We start from the raw sequence: 18,700 nt of genomic DNA, 5'->3' as shown, positions 1-18,700 counted from the left end.
AAAATCGAACATAATGGAAAGCAATGCAGCTTACGGAGTATTATGGTCTTGAAAATAAGGATGACGCTGAGCATGCATGCACCCCGGGCAGCTAGTGTGGGGCTTCGATCAGCTATCGAGACGACCTCGTATTGGCTGTACCCCTAGCTACCTACCTAAGGTAGCTAGGGGAGGAAAGAAAACTCACGACCCTTAATCCTCAATGACAAAAGGACTTAGGGAACTTTACATAAGTTTTAGGGTATCTTTTGCTGAGTTTGTTTTGACGCCTCCTATCAAGGCCCGGTGTTTTCTTGCCCCCCGAGGGGGTAGGTACCTACCTAACTTCCATTGCCTTAGGTGCTGGCGGGAGTAGTTTAATTAGGTGCCTGTTACGGCTTCAAAAGAGAATGGAATGGATGGCAGATGTTCCAAGCTCTTTCTTCACTGACACTTATAAGGTTTTCGTAGTTGTAGATGGGAAAATTAGCATTATTTAGAGGCAAGCATCTCGTGCTTTCCCTCCCATACCAAGTTTTCACATGAACAATAATGTGCGAAGATTGTCTGTTTTATTATTAAAAGGAAATAGTCTAGATTTTTCCGTGACTTGCTATAAAAAAAAACACTCTTAGAGAGATCTCTTAGCCTAATGCCCAGTGGGGCTATGCACACTTTCCGGCTGCGCCCGTTGCTTAAACGCGGGCTGGCGGGACAAGCATGGGATCTTGAGGGGAACAAGGGCCAAACACTTCCATCCAGTCATCCAAGCTCGTGGCTAGGTACGCACTAGATATAGTCGCAAGATCATCAGGAACGGGACAATAGTTTCAGAGACCTAGCACGCCTATGGATTTGGTAGAAACTAAGCAGGCAAACCCGTAACACCACTGTCGCTTGTGTTTTTTTTGTTTCCTCGTGCGACTCGAAACTCGACCCTTTCACAATGGCCATAGATTTGGTCCCAATCATTGATCCAATGGAATAAGCACGATCCGCATCCGCTCCTCGCACCGAAAACGTTCAACTCGACTAGTTGGGATGTTTCGTCTGTCTCGTCGTAAAACACATCGAACGACAGCCCCTGCTTTAAAAGCAGCTGATCCAGCCCGTCGTCTGGATCCAGATCATGTAGGATTGATTTGTGAATCGTTTGGATTCCCTCCCAGATTTGATCCACTACTCTTGTCTGGTTTTCGTGCTCTTCACAGTCAAAGAGCCATGGCTTGTGCCAACAGTATTGACTTACTGCGGAGATGGCTCCGGTCTCGGGTGCACAGTAGACTCGGTATTCCCTTTCGCTCCCCATACGTTTATTGAATGGAAGAAAGGTTCAGTCGACAGTCGGACTCCCCCCTTCAAGACTCTTCGATATTTCATTACGTGCTCGCTGTGATGTGATCAAGCGAATAATTATATCCATTGGGGAGTGAAGAGACAGCCTACCCGGTACGGCTTGGCGACCATCTTTAGGTGAACAACGATCCAAACGCATGAAGAGACCTTCGGCAGGGAAGTCGAGAGACGATAGATGCGGGATGATTTCTTCCTGGATGTCTTCTTGATATGCTCGGTTGTGTTCCCTAGTGATGATCGAGGTGCCTGATGCTGCTACGACGAGCCTGCCCTCTGCTCGTGTAAGCTTGACAACTTGTGCAGCTTTTGCATCGAGGTTTCGTGTTCTTAGAACCAGGGGTAGCCATCGCTCGAAGGAGTAAGGTGCTTCTGATGGACGTGAAAGATGATTCGTGCTCTCATGTGCTGGAATTTCTTCGACGGTATGAAAGTAGGTGTTGAACGTTGTAGGCGGTACATTCTGAGAGTCTGATTCGACCTCCTCGTAGTTGGTTTGTGTGAGATGCATGTTTTTCGTTGCATTTCCGTCCATAGTCCATTGATCACAAAAGAGAGTGATCCTGCGGAGAAGGAATTTTGTTTTGTTTTTGGAATGAAAATAGGTTCACTTGCGAGGTGAATTATCGGTGGTACACCCACCATCCAGCGGCAGCACGCCACTTCGACAAACCCACAGAGCAAATCTAGCGTTTAACTATAAGCAAACTTCACCTCATCTCTGAGATTGAGGGTCATATTCCCAACGTGCATTTAAGCAGACTTTACTATCAGTATTATTGCACTTAATTCTTCATTTAAAGCCCACCATAAAGAACATGGACCTCCCTGAGCTCGACTTACAAGGAGCACCTATCCGCACTCCGGATTGTTGTCTAAGCCTTTCCTACAAATTATTCCGGAACCTAGTCAACGCAATCCCCAACACCACGCTTTCGTTGAACCATGCCAAAAGTCTGAGAACCCCTTCTCCAAGGCAAGGTGTTCTTGGTGAATGACTAACTAATAGCTTCTAGGAGAAACGCCAACTGTGCTTTCGATCGGAAGCGGATCCGGGCTACTGGAAGCTCTTTTCCTTGCTTATCTCAACTCGCAATGCCAACGCAGTGGCTTTGATCATGCTTCAGTTAACATTGAAGGAGTTGAAGTTCAGCAACTTGGTATGAGAGACCATGTCAACAGCTATCTTCCGGAACAAGCCATACACACCGTTCGTGGTAGTTGGGATGTCACTTCGAGGCTGCAGGATTCAGATGTGACAGCTCTGATGTTCGTTTATCCACGCCAACCTGCTTTGATCTCGCAATATATCAAGTCCATCGCTGAGCAGGATCTGAAAGTCGAAGCCATTGTGTGGCTTGGGCCTATGGCCGACTGGGAGGTATTTGAGCCTTGTTTCAACACCGGACATGAAAGCTGCCAATTTGTGGTTGTTGGGACGAAACATGGTCGCGAAGTTGGACTTGATGAATATGAATCCATGGCAGTGGCGAGGAGAACAGACTGCAGTTCTGTGAAAGATGTGAAAGACGCTTGTAAAGCCGGTTGATGAGAGATGCCTTGCCTAGCAGAGTTTTTCGGCAAAAGTTAGGTGAGAATGATAGCTGTTACTCGTCACCATAATCAATATCCTAAACCAGAAAGACCTTTTAGTATAATAACGATGTATCGGAAATATCCATATCTCAATGTGAAGAAGTACACTGCTGTCTCAGTACCCAAGTTAGTGAGTGCTGCTAAGTGGTATGTTGCCCAAATGGTACTATGACATCTGATGATAATAAAGCATTCATTAGATGCCTTATGCTTGTTCAAATGTGTCTGGCATTTCTACCTATCAATTGTGCTGCAATTTACTGTGGTCTACAAACTACCTATAGGTCCATGTATTGGGGACCTTTGGTGTGTGTAGTCACTGGAACAGGTAACCCAAGAACTCTTAGCCCCGAATTCTTTCTGTCCCCACCTCAATAAGAGCGTCATCTCTGAGTCAAAGCACTCATTACCATTGCCAACTACACGGCTCTCATTCTTATCATCGATGAGAGAAAAGACCAAGGAGGGATATTTCAGTAACTCCATATAATTGCATATAGGTAGTTCTCCCGAGAACTGTCGACCTTGATATCCACCTTACTCTATTGTCCTTCAAGTTGCCTCAGGCTCAGTTCTATGCTACGCCGTTTGGTCTCGATCATGAATTCATCACATCCGAAGCGATTCATACCACTGAAGAATGGCAAACATAGCTGTCCTGCCGACACCCCCAAACTTCGGGGAGTGGTCTTTGACATGGATGGCACCCTTTGGTAAGATCTGCACCCACAGTCTCACTCTACTCTTATTTTATGGCACGGAAGTTTCCCGCACATGACCTTGACTCACATATCTTGTACAAACGAATACTTGATGATATTCTTTGCTCCACTATCCGAGGTGGTTGAAAGAGAGGATGGTTCATCTTTTCATTTATACTATTCTCAACATATCAAGAAGAGTTGGCGCAACGAATGTATCGCTAATCTAGTATATAGCGAGCCCCAAACATACATGTTCAAGGAAATGAGAGATGCTTTAGGAATTACAAAAACAACAGATATACTCGAGCACATTGATACTCTGCCGAAATCAGAACAATGGACTGCCCTTGAGTCTATCCGCAATATTGAGCGCGAAGCTATGAAGGCCCAGACCCCTCAACCAGGTCTGATGACTCTAATGGCGTACCTCGACGCCAATGCCATCCCCAAGGCGATATGCACCCGCAACTTTGATGTCCCTGTTCAGAACCTTGTGGACAAGTTTCTTGAAGGCTCTCGCTTTCATCCCATTGTGACGCGAGACTTCCGCCCACCCAAACCTGATCCTGCCGGTATCCTGCACATCGCTAAGAACTGGGGCTTACACGGCGAATCTGGCGAGGGTGACGCCAGTGGTCTTATCATGGTGGGCGACTCCATCGACGACATGACCGCAGGCAGAAAGGCTGGCGCAGCTACTGTATTGCTCGTGAATGATGCAAATCGAGCATTGGCTGAACATGCCCATACTGACCTGGTCATTTCTACGCTGGATGAGCTCGTTGATATCCTTGAACAAGGCTTCGTAGGAAGAGACGTTCCGGAATAGCAAGAAGTTGACGCGAGACCCTGTCAGCTCACAAATGTTAATCACAACTTGTCACACCTCTTTTCGTCCGCGTTTGATCTCACGGTGCCAACTCAACCGCGAATTGATTTAATTTAGGTTTCCTACATGGGGCCGGTTTCTGTACATGACTCCTCCACACTAGAAACAGCAGATAGACTCTCGGGAATCGAGATCAATAGATCTTCGCCTCCTCAAATCTAAACCACGTCCTTGGGTTTTGAAGAAGGTATATGAAGTGATTTAAGTGTAGTGATCTAGCCAGAGACCACCGCAGATTTCAAAACAGTGCGCCGAGATATGCTAAATAATCCTCAGGTTTAGGCTGCTGTCCCAATATTTTCGGCAAGGTTATCTCGGGAGATGCAGCTCCAGGAAACAATTCGAAAAAAAAACAGCCTTAAGATACATTGTATCCAGGGTTAGGCGGCAATCCAAACGTTGCCTGTCTGCGGTTCTCCCTCCGTAGCTCATCGGGAGTCTCTTTTCGAGGTGGCGGAGGGGGAAGAGGTCCGCCTGGCGGTGCTGGTCGAACGGGTAAGCTAAAGGTGGCAGCGTTCGCGCTCACTGGACCAGCGTTGTCAGGATAGCCTGAAACCTTGGGAATGGAATTCGTGGTGACAACCCTGGGTCCAAGTCCGGGGTGTGCTGAAGCTGGTGTGCGTGACGAAGGGTATCCGTTGCGAGGCGGTGATCGGCTCTGGCCAGAGCCATACTGATCACGAGGGGAAATAATACCAGCGCCGCCGATTGGGATCTCGCCAGAAGTGGGAGTGTGAGATCGTTCTTCAGGTTGGGCCGATGCCTGTGTCTGCTGGGACTGGGTGGGCGAGTCACTTGAGCGCAGAAGATCCTGGGTTGCAGGAGAGAGCTGAGGCGCTAGGTGGGATTTTCTATTGTCACGCTCCATCATACCGACAGCCCACTCTCTAAGATCAACTGGTGTACGCTTGGCGGCTTGTACGAAGTGATCACGGTCCTGATAACATTAGCACCTGTCAAAACAAATAAGATTGAAAATCCGTCTTACGAATAGCTCCTGGGGGGTTGGTCGACGTTCGGGCTCCTTGTAAAGACACTTCTGAATCATATCGTCAAGAATGCTAGGGAAAGCATCGCTCTTTGGAAGCTTGGGGGCCGGTTCGTGAACAATCTGTTGAAGCAAATCCAGAATACCCGCGGGAGCGCAATCGCCATCTGAGAGTTGCTCACTGGCAGCAAAAGGAAATTTGCCAATAGCAAGTTCCATGATGCTCAGACCAAAACTCCAGACATCTGACTTGACCGTATACTTCTCACCCTGAATTCTTTCGGGTGCCATGTAAGTGGAAGTACCGACAAAGGTGTCAGCGATAGAATTGACAAGCTCGCCAGAAACACCAAAATCGCAAAGCTTGATCGAACCCCTCGAATTGACGAGAATATTGGATGGCTTGATATCACGATGCATGATGTGGTGCTTGGTGTAAAGGTATGTCAGACCACCAAGAGTCGCTTCTGCGATTTTACCCAGAACATCGACTCGAACGGGGCCAAAAACTCTCGAGACTCGATCAAGGGAACTGGTCCAGGGTCAGCTATCATATCGCCATGGATGTATCATATCGAACTGACCCCACATCCATATATTCCATACACATTATAACATCGTTATTTGGAGTCAAGAAAGCACCGTAGAATGTCACGATGTAGTCAGAATGGCAGCCGTGCATAATCTGGAGTTCTCGGACAATTCGCTTCCGTATTTCTCGCTTCGCTTCCACATGAATAACCTGCCAAATATGTTAACAGGAAACCCCTTAATTCTGTGACACAGGATACAGACCTTGCGAGCCATGACAGTTCCCGTTGTTAGGTGCTTCACTTTGCTGACCGTACCACCGTTACCAGATCCTAACTCCTTGAGAATTTCGAGATCCTCGGGTCTTAGATCCAACTTGTATTCGATACCGATCTCCAACTGTTCATCTTTACCTGCATCTTGGCTTCCGCTGTACTCATGATGGTTGGTTTCGGCGGTTGGTGGGGGTCGAGGGGCAGCCGCTTTGAGTGCAAGTCCTTTGACGTTCTTGCGCTTCATAGAGCGTGGAGCAAATGGGTCGGCCATTCTGGAGAGTAGCGCGCGAAATTCAACTCGGTTGATGAAAGAGGCTCAAAAAACTGAAGGCTCGTTGAGTGCTGCAAAAACCGAAAATTCAATCGGGCTGGTCTTATCGTTTGTGGTGACTGACAACGAGTGGACGGCTTCCGATGCTTAGAATAGAGGAGTCACCGCACCAGGCCGCAAAGAATATCGATCCGGCCGAGCAGTCGTAAGAGTTGCTCGTGGTATTCGAGCTTGAATAGACGCAGGTCAGGTAAAGCGTCTTGTCCTTGCCTGCCGTCGAGACGATGCGAGCGCTGGCAGACGTTGATTTCGGACCGTCACGAGAGGCACTGATTCTTGGCGATAGAATCAAGGACGTCGATGGCGATGATGAAAAAGGACAACAGAGAGAAACCTTTCGACTAGAGTTGATCGTGGTTTATCAGGGGCGTCTATGCAAAGCGTCGCTGAAGATTGGGAATGGGGGATTTGTTCCGGTCTCTTTCACAGCTTCTGGCTGGTTAGGCGCGGACAGTGGAGGGCGGGGTCTAGCCGGCGACAACGTGACGGGAGTGGCTGGAGTTGCGCTCTGAGAGAGTTGGAGGCGCAACAAACCACAAAAGAGAGGCAGAGCTGGCGGTAAGACGAGATGGGGGGAAGAGGGGAACAGGAGAATTTGGCGACGAGATGTGATCACGACTTTTTAAAGCCATGAAGAGTGTAAGGAGTTACAGCAACGGCCTGTCAGATTTGAAATTATGTACCTGAAATCTAGTGGGCCATTCATTCGCCGTAAGGGGACACCATGGAGTACAGACACGGAGACCAGCATCCATTGTCCATTAATACGGAGTAATTATTGTACGTCTCCCTACGAGGCGAGGCCTGAGCCTGAGTCCAACGTCCAGGAGGCGCGATGCCCTGTCTGTCTGGGTACCTTATGTAGGAACCTAGGCTAGGCTGGGATGGCTACTGGCCAGACTCTCGGAACTTGAGACACTTCACGCCTCGAGCTTGGTACAGTTATCGATTCATAATCATGATAAGATGGTGGTCGTCGGTTGTTTGTGATAAGTCTTTAGTCCAGACTAATACGACATAATTTCTTACTCAGCTCAGGTTCTGAACCTATAAAGCATCTCTCAAATGATTTAGATCAGTCACAATATCACTCGCCCTGGATACCATAGAAGTCCACAAAGCTCTGACATTGTAGTCTGACGACAGCATGTATCCAAACCCGATTATAGGCGAACCTTCAATATCTCACAGAGAGTTTGCAATGGTCTGATCTTAAGACGGGGAAAATACCTACCCCACAGGATATTCATAGAGACATTAAGGAAGAATCAAAAAGTGATTAAAACAGGAGCCTCATGGTATGGGATACAAAAGTAATCGAAGCATGAGAACAGGCGATGGATCAGACACCGGGCGATTCAAACATGTTTAAACAACACTTGGACCACTAGCCAGCACAGTACAGTCAGGGGTAAGTTCGAATGGCATACATGCGGACATACCTCCAAGCCTCATGGTTGGTCAAAGTATGCCAAAAGAAATATGATAATGCTATTGATGGTCAAAATATTTGCGGTCAATGGAGCTGTATCCGAGTTCCTTACCTGAGGTACGGAGGAGGTACATAGTAGGAGTACCTACTAAGGTACCTTAGTAGGTTGGTACTAGTTGGCGGTTCCATGGATGCTGTTCAATCAGCCGCTTGTCGGAAACGGATTATCATGTCACCGCTCTGTCCTTGCCAGGCGCGACAAGGCTGCACGTGTAGCTCTGCAGCGCATCGCCAAAAAATCCTAAATACCCAAAGCTTTCCAACAACAGCACAAATAATAATTCCCTTTTCTTGTCATCTTCTTTTATCTATAACGAAAAGCCCGAGACCCCAAACACTCGTTCTTTCGGAATTTTCTCTCGAATCACCGACATCTTCAGCAGACAAAGAAAGCTTTGTTGCCTGCTTGGCAGCATCGCAAGTCGCCAAGATGAGTAACAGTATGCGCGACCTGATATCCGGCGAGGCCGAACTTGATGACGAGGAAGAGGACGAGTCTTTTGATGAAGGCGGTGAGGAGCGCAGACGAAAGGCTGCCGTAGAAGACTCTAGTGAGGAGGAAGAAGATGACGACGATGAGGAAGAGGCTCGCAAGGTCCGTATTGCCATAAACTATGCGCAGCGACACGCTCCCTAACTCCTAACTCTCAGGTCCGTGAAGGCTTTATTGTTGACGAGGACGAGGACGAGGAAGAAGGCGGCGAATCAGATGGCGATGTGCGCCCTGTTCACAAACGAAAGCGAAAACATCGCGACCGTGAAGAGGAGGCGCAGCTTGATGAAGAAGATCTGGATCTCATCGGCGAGCAATTCGGCGAGCGTCCCAAGCCCCAAACACAGGTAATTTTTCCCTTGCGCTACTTAAACTACCATGACTTAAGTAGCACCCCCCTGACTTCGTCTTTAGTCCAAGTTCAAGCGCCTCAAGCGTGGCTACCGCGACGAAGAAAGGGGAAACCAACGCCGTGGACTAGACGATATCTTCTCGGACGAGGATGAAGACGCAAGCGAGCAGCGACCTTACGGCAGATCGTACCGCCAAGCCGACGAGTTCGACGATTTCATCGAAGAGGATTTCCCCGAAGACCCTGAGGAATTAGAACAACAGCGAGAAGATGCGGAGGTTGCTCGCCCCAGAGATCGCGTCATTGGAAATATCGCCGATACTGGTAATCTCGATAAGGATGCCTTGGACGATATGGAGGCCATCTTCGGTAATGGCGAAGACTACGATTGGGCGCTGCAAATGGAGGAGGAGGAGGAAGATCGTGAAAGAGAGGAACAAGCCATTGAGCTGAAGGACGTGTTCGAACCTTCACAACTTAAAGAGAAGCTCTTGACCGACGAAGATAACGAGATTCGTTTCACCGACGAGCCCGAGCGATTTCAACTCGACCGGAAGACCTTCAAGACACTTCAGCTTACTGCAGAGCAGTTTCGGGAGGAGGCAAGATGGATCACGAACCAGCTGTGGCCAAAGAAGGGTTTGGCGGCCGACCTCCAGATCCCATTCGGCAAAGCCGTTGGCAAGGTCCTCGAATTCTTCATTGTTGACGAAGTTGAGGTGCCTTATGTGTTCCAGCACCGCAAAGACTACCTACTTCACACCAGAAAAACGCGGAACCCGAATCGTGATGACCCTGATGCGCCTGAGTACGTCATCAGTGCAGACAAGCTCTTGAATCAAGACGACCTCTGGAAGATTTTGGAATTGGACATCAAGTTTCGTTCTTTTGTGGACAAGAGAAATGCTCTCGAGAAGACCTTTGAAAACCTCAAAGGATTGGCAATTCACGACACGATTGTGGAGGAGATGATTCCAGAGGCGACCACCATGGAAGAACTTCAAGATTTGCAAGACTATTTGCAGTTCCAGTACGGTCCACAGCTCAAGGATCTTGCTGCTATGGCTGGAAACCTCTCATTAACGAAACGGCCGGGCTCAAAATCGAATTTGCTTGAACGAGTCCGCCAAGGCAAGGCCTATAGCTTCGTCCGTGCTTATGGAATCTCAGCGGATCAGCTTGCCAAGAATGCATTGCGACATGGAAAGAAGATCACTCCTGATGATGACGCTCAATATCCTATGGACCTGGCTGACAGTTTGGTCGACGACAGCTTCGACACAGGCGACCAAGTTATCAACGCAGCTCGACAGATGTATTCGGAAGAATTGTTTGCAAGCCCAAGGATGCGCAAACATTTTCGAAATTCGTACTACCAAGCTGCTGAGATCAGCTGTCGACGAACTGAGAAGGGCCTTCGTAGAATCGATGATTCTCACCCGTACTATGAGATCAAGTATTTGCAAAACCAGGCCATTGCTGATCTAGTTCACCAACCAGAGCTTTTCCTGAAGATGATGAAGGCTGAGGAGGAAGGCCTTGTTACTATCAAGCTTGATATGCCAGCCCGATATGACTTCCGGAGACAACTTTATCAGGAGTTCGAGTCTGAGAACTTCAGCGACCGGGCCGAACAGTGGCGGGAAGAGCGCAAAAAAGTACTTGACCTTGCATACCCCAAACTCGAAAGGATTATTGCAAAGAATGTCAAAGAAGTCATTCGAACTTTCTGCCAAGATGAGGTGCTCAAGATGTGTCGAGAAGAATACGCAAAACGGCTCGATCAGGCACCCTACAAGCCCAAGGGCATGATACTGGGCACTACGCCCCGTGTCCTAGTTCTCTCCAATGGCATGGCCGACCCTGCCCGCGATCCCATCTGCTGGGCATGGGTTGAGGAAGATGGTCGTGTGATTGAGCAAGGAAAGCTTGGGAACCTTGCCAGAGATGAGCGCCAACGAGAAGAGTTCGAGGAGCTGGTCAAGCGTCGTCGACCCGATGTGATTGGCGTCAGCGGTTGGTCTGCTGAGACGAATAAGCTGGTACGTGACTTGGAGAGCCTTGTCAACGAGAAGGGCCTTATGGGCCCTGAGTTTGAGGACCCAGACACCAACGACTATCGAACAGAGCCACTAGAGGTTGTGGTGGTCAATGATGAGGTCGCTCGTTTGTACAAGGACAGCCCTCGTGCACTTGCTGAGCACCCGAGTCTGAATCCTGTGACGAGGTACTGTGTTGCTCTGGCGCGATATATGCAGAACCCTATGAAGGAATATGCAGCTCTCGGCAAAGACGTTGCCTCCATTTCTTACCACCCTTGCCAAAACCTTCTCCCACCTGATAAACTGGCCAAATACCTCGACTCCGCTATGGTTGACATGGTCAACCTCTGCGGTGTTGATATCAACGAGGCCATGAACGATTCCTATACCGCCAACCTTCTTCCTTACGTGTCTGGATTGGGTCCCCGTAAGGCAACAAGTGTCATCAAGGCCATCAACGCTAATGGCGGTGCTGTTGGTACAAGGGATGAGCTTGTGGGTGATCCAGACAGTGGCAAGCTGCCTGTCGTTGGCCCCAGAGTTTGGAACAACTGCGCAAGCTTTCTGTTCATCGAATACGAAGCCACAAATCCTGCTTCGGACCCCCTAGATAACACGAGAGTTCATCCTGAAGATTACGAGCTCGGACGTAAAATGGCCGCCGATGCTCTTGAGCTTGATGAAGAGGATGTCAAGGCCGAAACTGACGAGAATGGACCCGGAGCGATCGTCCGCAAGCTGTTCAAGCAGGATGAACAAGACAAGGTCAACGAGCTAGTCTTGGAAGAGTATGCTGAGCAATTGGAGAGAAACTACAGCCAGCGCAAGCGAGCTACGTTGGAAACAATTCGTGCCGAACTACAGGCGCCCTACGAAGAACTTCGACGGAATTTTGCTCTCCTGTCAGCATCCGAGATCTTCACCATGTTTACTGGTGAGACCAAGCAGACTCTATGCGAAGGCATGATTGTACCCATCAATGTTCGGGTTGTGAAGGATGACTTCGCCATTGTTAAGCTCGACTGTGGTATCGAAGGCCGTATTGAGGGTCATGAAATCAACCATCGTTCGTCCATCAAGGATGCCCTGACCTCGGGACAAACAACGCAGGCAAAGATTTTGGACATCAATTATAAAGACTTTATGGCCAAGCTATCAATGCGGGATGAAACCCTACGTATTCCGTACAAGCGCCCGATCAACCTCGGTCGAGATGGGTGGGACTACGCCCTTGAAGCAACAGACAAAGAGGAATTGCGAGAAAAGGACAAGACCACGGGACGAACGCAGCGTGTTGTCAAGCACCCCAATTTCAAACCGTTCAATGGCCTGCAAGCAGAGGAATATCTGGGATCGCAGCCCAATGGTGAGGTTATCATTCGACCCTCATCCAAGGGTAACGATCATCTGGCAGTGACCTGGAAGGTTGCGGACGGTGTTTATCAACACATTGACGTCCTCGAGATGCAGAAAGAGACAGAATTCTCAGTCGGCAAGCTGCTGCGTGTGGGCGGCAAATATACGTACACTGACCTGGATGAACTGATCGTGGAGCACGTCAAAGCCATGGCGCGTAAAGTTGAAGAACTGATGCGACACGATAAGTATCAGAATCGATCCCGGGGAGAGACGGGTACGTTCCCAAACATCCTGGTGCTCACGACACAAGATATGATGCTAACGATAGATGTAGAAAAATGGCTTACGACGTACATCGACGCCAATCCTAACCGATCAGCTTACGCGTTCTGCATCGACACGAAGCATCCTGGATACTTTTGGTTGTGCTTCAAGGCCAGTAGGTCGGCCAGGGTCATTGCGTTGCCGGTGCGCGCGATTCCACAAGGATTTGAGCTCAAGGGGTATCAATATCCTGACATGCGAGCGCTATGCAACGGATTCAAGCTGCGTTATCAAAATGAGTTCTCCAAGATGGGTCACCGGTAGGAAATGGGGGCCTATTCTTATAATATGCATAGGTGATATGGTGAGAGGGGGAGGGAGAAATGTATTTGTTTGATTACGCAGAATGAGCATTTTCTGGGACGAGGATGACGCTGCAATTGTATCATTGAGGCGCAAGTCGACGATATTTCTTTATTAAATAAGCAAAGGGGTTGTATTAGACGTCGTCTCGATACGGCGAAGATAGGGGAAAAAGCAGCAATGAAGAGAGGCCAATTTGATGCATGCTTGATGAGTTTTAATGGATAAGCAATACAGCCATATGAGACAACCTGGGCTCAATGTTAACTTATCTGTGTTGATAGCGAATGATATACGTAGTGTAGTCTTCCATGATAACCCCGTTGCCGCGAGTGAGAAATCCTGGGGGAGTAGATACCCGGGGATGCTATCTGACAGGGGGATCTTGCTCGGCCACGCCAACAATCTATATATGGTAGTATTTGTCCCAGTGGTCTAAGGACGGCTTATTCTCAAGGGCAGTGTGAGGACAAGACTCCCGCCCCCTTAATTTTGTAGACTTCTTTCAAACCTAACAAGCCCTATGCTAAATGCCAGAGTTATCTAATATATGTTGTCATAACATTTATCGTTTTGCTGGGTACACAAAGCTGGTTATCGCTCCTTTGCCACCCCAGTGGTTCTTGATGGCCTTGTTTGGCAATACGATAATAAAACGGAGCAGTGGGGAAGGTCACAAGACTTCATGAGGCCTGAGTCTTTGGCGGCGTTTCTAGAATCAAGAGGATCATGCTCAGGGCTTCCGTTCGGGTCATGAGAAGCAGGCGTATCATGAGGAGCGATCTGGATAACGAAACCTTCAAGTATGCTGAAAACGGCTTCAAGTCACCGATAAGTGTTGAAAAGAACTCTGAACTCGACTGGCGCCTGCGATCGGCGGGTTTCGATGATAGCTATACAAAATGGGCCGATAAGGAGGGGTCATGTGCTCTTCATCAGCTTCATGTTGGCACTGAGTCAGTCCTTGTGAAGATCCATTGATCGCTGGGGGCTGAGTCGAGCAGACACGAGGTCGGGGCGGTATCGGAGATGGTACAGCCAAACCTGGAATACCATTTCCCCGAAGCCTGATTTTTGAGACTCATAATCTCTCTAGAGATGAACGTACATAGTATAACCTTTCTTCAGCCGCATATGGTGCAAGGTGTATGTGTCGATGTTGTTTGAGACGCCCATGGCTGCTTGTATGATTGCATGTCTGTATTTGAGCCATGATTATCTAAAGGCGCAGTATCGCAGCGCATAACTTGCGGCTGAAAGATTGCTTATGCCATTCCCACTGTTCAACAAGCTTTTCTTGCCCATCACTACAAGCCATTACCATCTACTGTGGTCGGTATATCACTTTCAGCGGAAGACAAGCCGCCGGTACCTGCGTCTCACCGGCTTACCCCAGATCTAGTCCCACAATTATGAGTGGGATTGTCCCTCATGACTTTGTGGAGCCGTCAGCCTCTGGGCCATCTGCAGCCAAAAGCCAAAGAAGAGTCAAAGACTAATACTTATAAGACCTATACTAATTGTAGAAACATAGATGCCGATATCAATTGAATTGGCACTGGAAAGGAAGGTCAGCCCCATGCCAAAGAGTTATTTTACATAAAGGACGGTGGTAATTCAGTCTGTACCATCGAGAATCGATAGTCGAAGTTTACGAATCTATATGCAAGGACCTTGCACTTCAGCATCAGTATTAGTGTTTATGGAAATCCAATGGTGTTCCTATAAAAGACTCAGAGGCACTGGAGCACATGACATGACCCCTCTTTGCTTTGGGAGGCCAGAGGAGGGAGATCAGGGGGTGAATTCAATTCCACTCATTGATTGAGAGAGATGACACAGAGAGCAACATTATGATGGAATTGAACAGGTACTCTCCGCATCTGTTTCATTCAACTGATGTCTCACTTGAAATCAGACAGTTTCCCTACCAGTCTACTTAGTTCTTTTGCAAATGGAATGCTCAAAGCTGCCCCCCGCAGTAGGTACCTAGTAGTTGGTTGTAATGTGAGGTGCTTTAAGCTATAAGGTACCTACTACATTAGTACCTAGCACGTTAAACTGCTTGGGAGGTGTTGGACCAGAGAGTTTGGCCAGCGGCTGCTTGCGCATGGTCACGCGATGGGCGGTCGGGATGGGACATGCGGGGTCCACTTATTAGTATTCACCAGCACAGCAGATGAGCCGGAGGTGGAGATGTGGGTCCTTGCACTGGGTGAATATGCAGGCCTGGTCTTTCCATGATGGACCATGATGAGGCAAGGTCAGTCAAGTCAGTCCATGAGCTGGCCCCCTCCGCTTCTCGTCTTTGCTCTCCGTAACTCGCAATTGTCCAATTGAAACCCTGCCGTCCGTTGGGAAGCTGCCATGGCTTCCCCCCGGTGTAAAATGAGGCTGGGTAGGCGGGAAGGAGCATCGGACTGCAATGAGCTGATTGGATACAAGGTGATGCCATCACGCATCGTCCCTCGCGTGACTCTCGGGATATAAAGGCAAGACCCCTTCACAAACAAGCAGGTTCATTGATCACAGATAAATTCTCTTGCTTCACGCCGCCTTGAATTATCAGTTCTACACACTGAAGATCCTGCTATCATAACCCTTCCCCCCCTTTCTCTTACGCGATATTTCACTTACAAACAAGCAACCATCCCCTCATCAAACTCACCTGAGTCCTTGACAACCTACCTACTCCGAGATCCAACACCACCCCTTTCAATATCACGCCAACTTGCCCATCAACTCGACCGCGTGCTATCGAATCGCCTGGTTGCAGTTCTAAAACATCTCCATTATTCAAAAGTGAGTTTCTCGAACCCTTCAGAATCTTGTCGTTTCTCGCCTACTCTTCCTGCTTCCCCCTTCCTCCGTATAGCGACTTATATACACGGAGTACTTGGGCACCCCGCACCTGGCGTAGCTTAGGTAGACTCCAGAGGCATGGATGCTCATGTTCACTGGCGAGTGCCGCTGGTGACGTTTAGGCCGTCCAATCCGTTTAAAAGCAGATGAGCTCCCCTTCCAATTCTCGCGTACCTCAACCCCTCCTTCCATCATTCATCATCCTGATCATCATTTTACATCTTTCATCTCGCCATACCATCACAATCTCACCTCTTCTTCATAGTACCTTCACATAAAATCCAAAAGTCAGCCTATGACCACTTCCTTGTCATGCTATGGTACTAACAGGTACTGCTCACAGTGACCCGATCTCACAAGGCCAACGACCGTGATCACAAGGGTATTGCCGAGGGAACCGCGCTCCCCACGGAAAATGTCCCTCGTTTCTTTGGTAAAAACGGGTTCGCCGATGTCGACCCAAAGAAGGTGAAGAAAGACGGCTCTGGTCGAGGCAACTGGTATGTTAGCTCAATGCACCCCCCATGTTGCCGTCTCCACATTTCACTTACACGGCTTACAGGGGAACCGTCAACGACGACATCGCTGACGAACAATTCACCTTCACAAACACTAGACGCCGCTCCAACAGCAGCAGCTTCTCTCACCACGTGAGCGACCTCAAGACCAAGTTTGAGGTCAACGAGCCCGAGCCGGTCTTCGAGGAGTCACTTCACGGCCCTGAGGAAGAAGACCACGAGGATCTCTCGAAGACCGACTCTTCCGAGAGCGGTCGGTCCTCATCCTAATCAGATTACCGAGTCCTTACCAAGAGATTGGTAGTCACTGCCTGCTGTCATACATGCTAGCCAGGGCATCTTTGAGGGTTCATATGTATTGGAATTGCGACGCGAGCTTGATCTTTGCTTTACAACTACGAAACGACACGAGATTAAACGAATGAAATAACAGAAACCAAACTGCCTCCTTGTGGTGGAGTCACTGGATGAAATGCCTGGGGGATATGGAAAGGGATATCGGCGGAATTGTTGAAACCCTCGTGACTTACTCAGATCTCTACGTGGATCATGCATGGTTTTATAGCCGCCTGCGAAAGTACGCCTTGCAGCGGAACAATGTATTACTGTATAACTATCTTAACTTTCGCACCAAAGCGAACAAGAAGGCTGCTTATGGCCGAAATTAGGCACAGCTAATATTATCAGATGCCTTTTCAATTTGAACAGTCTGAGTGACGGAAAAGAAGTTGATCACGCGGACAATTCGTACATCAAACAATCTTGAATTAACAAGCTCTTATTTTATCAATGAGCCCTTAAATCCCCAAAATTGATTATGCAGTGCCGGTCACTACTTTGTTCATCGATTATCAAGTTTATGGCAATGCCATGAAAGCACAACACCCAGTGCCGCTTACAACATATCTAGCACTGGGAGCAGCCGTTTTGCGCTCGAGCGTGCTGAGTTTTACGCAGGGTCAAGTTCTGGTACAGCTCGCTGGCTTCGATGTTTATTAGGACGAGATACTGGATAGTGGGAGTACTAATTATCCTCCTTCATTATGGCTGTAAATATCAAGAAAGCCTCGAAATTAGGAATGGCTGGGGTTTTTATCCTGCATGTGTTTGTAACATAGGTATTCGGCTTGGTGGCATTGACGTCGTTGTCCCTATATCTGCTGCACTTTACTTACCGTTCTTGAGTGGAGTGCAACTCCGTCACCATCCTGATTCAGCATTAAAACCAATAACACGCTATCCCCGCATGTTGCACTATTAACTTCAGCCACCAAGGCTGCTCGAACAGACCGGATAAGGCTACTTCATGGCCCGTGCTTACGCTCTTGCTCATAATTTTGCGAAAGCTTGTGGCTGCAAGGCTGTGATCGCAATCGTATCTCAGATATCTATCTATCTGCCTGTACAAAATCACGATTTCCGCTCAAAGCTAGATACTGCTCCTGAGTCAGAAAGAACCAGAGAAAAAAAATCATATGTACAAACCGTTATCGTCTTCTCAATTGTTTCAACACCTCCAGTCGGCCTGGGTTGACGAAGCGCACCGCGACACATAACTCAAGATGCCCATTCCTCCAGCGTACCACGAATCCCTCCCTTGTAAGTGCCATGCTCTCCAAGTCTCCCTTACTCATTCCCTTGCTGACTAGCCTCTAGATGTTGACCAGGAACCAGCCCCGGAAGCTCTGGCCGCAGCCCGTGACCTTATCGCTGCCGAAGCATCTTCTCAACATCCCCTGCCGACTTCTAATCCAGAACCCTCCTTCACGCCCGCCATGATAGCCGAGCTTGAGCGCGTCTCTCAATCCACGCCACTTGCGCCGCTCGATTTAAGCCGTTACGAGGCTCCTTCTCCCAGCGCCCCTCCAGCGACCGCCCTGCCTGCTGCCGCTATCGCACATAGCTACCTCTCCTCACGTCTCACAAACCTCGAGCTTCTGGAGAAGTGGGGAAAGAACGCTTGGCTCTTAGGGAATCATGGACTCGAGGCTGAGCTCCAGGCATTGGAGCGTGAACTCGCAGCTGTTAAGCGTGAAATCGATATCGTGAACCTAGAGAGGCAGAAGAGGCAGAACGCTGTAGGGGCTGAGATCAAGACACTGGATGATACCTGGCGCACTGGCGTCGGCCGGGTGCTAGAAACTGAAGTTGCGGTTGAAGAACTTCGGAGGAAGATCCGGGAGGAGCTCGCGAGAAGGGCCACAGACGGTCAGGGGCAGTAACTAAGGTAGTACGCTTACCATGGAATATGTAGAAGCGGTCCCATCGGGTTGTAGGATTTTCCTCACCAACTCCGGCGTTTTGATACC

General features: G+C 48.8%; 7 protein-coding genes across 7 annotated transcripts; 5 read left to right on the top strand and 2 right to left on the bottom strand.

Moving 5' to 3' along the window:
- Positions 1 to 1,358: 1,358 nt before the first annotated feature.
- Positions 1,359 to 1,843, bottom strand: FMAN_16116 (uncharacterized protein; the record flags this gene model as incomplete). The annotated part of the gene is made up of 2 exons (XM_041831395.1): positions 1,359 to 1,369; positions 1,426 to 1,843. The coding sequence occupies 2 exons, from the start codon at positions 1,841 to 1,843 to the stop codon at positions 1,359 to 1,361; spliced, it is 429 nt and encodes a 142-aa protein (XP_041681963.1).
- A 307-nt stretch (positions 1,844 to 2,150) lies between these two features.
- FMAN_07735 (uncharacterized protein) lies at positions 2,151 to 2,881 on the top strand (the record flags this gene model as incomplete). The annotated part of the gene is made up of 2 exons (XM_041831394.1): positions 2,151 to 2,286; positions 2,349 to 2,881. 2 exons carry the CDS (start codon positions 2,151 to 2,153, stop codon positions 2,879 to 2,881), a joined length of 669 nt encoding a protein of 222 aa, XP_041681962.1.
- An 860-nt stretch (positions 2,882 to 3,741) lies between these two features.
- FMAN_07734 (uncharacterized protein) lies at positions 3,742 to 4,461 on the top strand (the record flags this gene model as incomplete). The annotated part of the gene is made up of 1 exon (XM_041831393.1): positions 3,742 to 4,461. One exon carries the CDS (start codon positions 3,742 to 3,744, stop codon positions 4,459 to 4,461), a length of 720 nt encoding a protein of 239 aa, XP_041681961.1.
- Positions 4,462 to 4,879: 418 nt separating this feature from the next.
- FMAN_07733 (putative MAP kinase kinase) lies at positions 4,880 to 6,586 on the bottom strand (the record flags this gene model as incomplete). Its single annotated transcript, XM_041831392.1, has 4 exons — positions 4,880 to 5,458; positions 5,510 to 6,041; positions 6,094 to 6,251; positions 6,305 to 6,586. 4 exons carry the CDS (start codon positions 6,584 to 6,586, stop codon positions 4,880 to 4,882), a joined length of 1,551 nt encoding a protein of 516 aa, XP_041681960.1.
- Positions 6,587 to 8,568: 1,982 nt separating this feature from the next.
- On the top strand, positions 8,569 to 12,972 carry FMAN_07732 (uncharacterized protein; the record flags this gene model as incomplete). Its single annotated transcript, XM_041831391.1, has 4 exons — positions 8,569 to 8,733; positions 8,790 to 8,978; positions 9,046 to 12,658; positions 12,719 to 12,972. 4 exons carry the CDS (start codon positions 8,569 to 8,571, stop codon positions 12,970 to 12,972), a joined length of 4,221 nt encoding a protein of 1,406 aa, XP_041681959.1.
- A 3,047-nt stretch (positions 12,973 to 16,019) lies between these two features.
- On the top strand, positions 16,020 to 16,661 carry FMAN_07731 (uncharacterized protein; the record flags this gene model as incomplete). Its single annotated transcript, XM_041831390.1, has 3 exons — positions 16,020 to 16,137; positions 16,217 to 16,373; positions 16,436 to 16,661. 3 exons carry the CDS (start codon positions 16,020 to 16,022, stop codon positions 16,659 to 16,661), a joined length of 501 nt encoding a protein of 166 aa, XP_041681958.1.
- Positions 16,662 to 17,953: 1,292 nt separating this feature from the next.
- FMAN_07730 (uncharacterized protein) lies at positions 17,954 to 18,613 on the top strand (the record flags this gene model as incomplete). Its single annotated transcript, XM_041831389.1, has 2 exons — positions 17,954 to 17,990; positions 18,048 to 18,613. 2 exons carry the CDS (start codon positions 17,954 to 17,956, stop codon positions 18,611 to 18,613), a joined length of 603 nt encoding a protein of 200 aa, XP_041681957.1.
- Positions 18,614 to 18,700: the final 87 nt, after the last annotated feature.

Source organism: Fusarium mangiferae (assembly GCF_900044065.1).
Source record: "Fusarium mangiferae strain MRC7560 genome assembly, contig: FMAN_scaffold005, whole genome shotgun sequence".
Lineage (NCBI taxonomy): Eukaryota > Fungi > Ascomycota > Sordariomycetes > Hypocreales > Nectriaceae > Fusarium > Fusarium mangiferae.
Note: the sequence above shows the minus strand (reverse complement) of the source record. Positions and strands in the feature narration are given on the sequence as shown.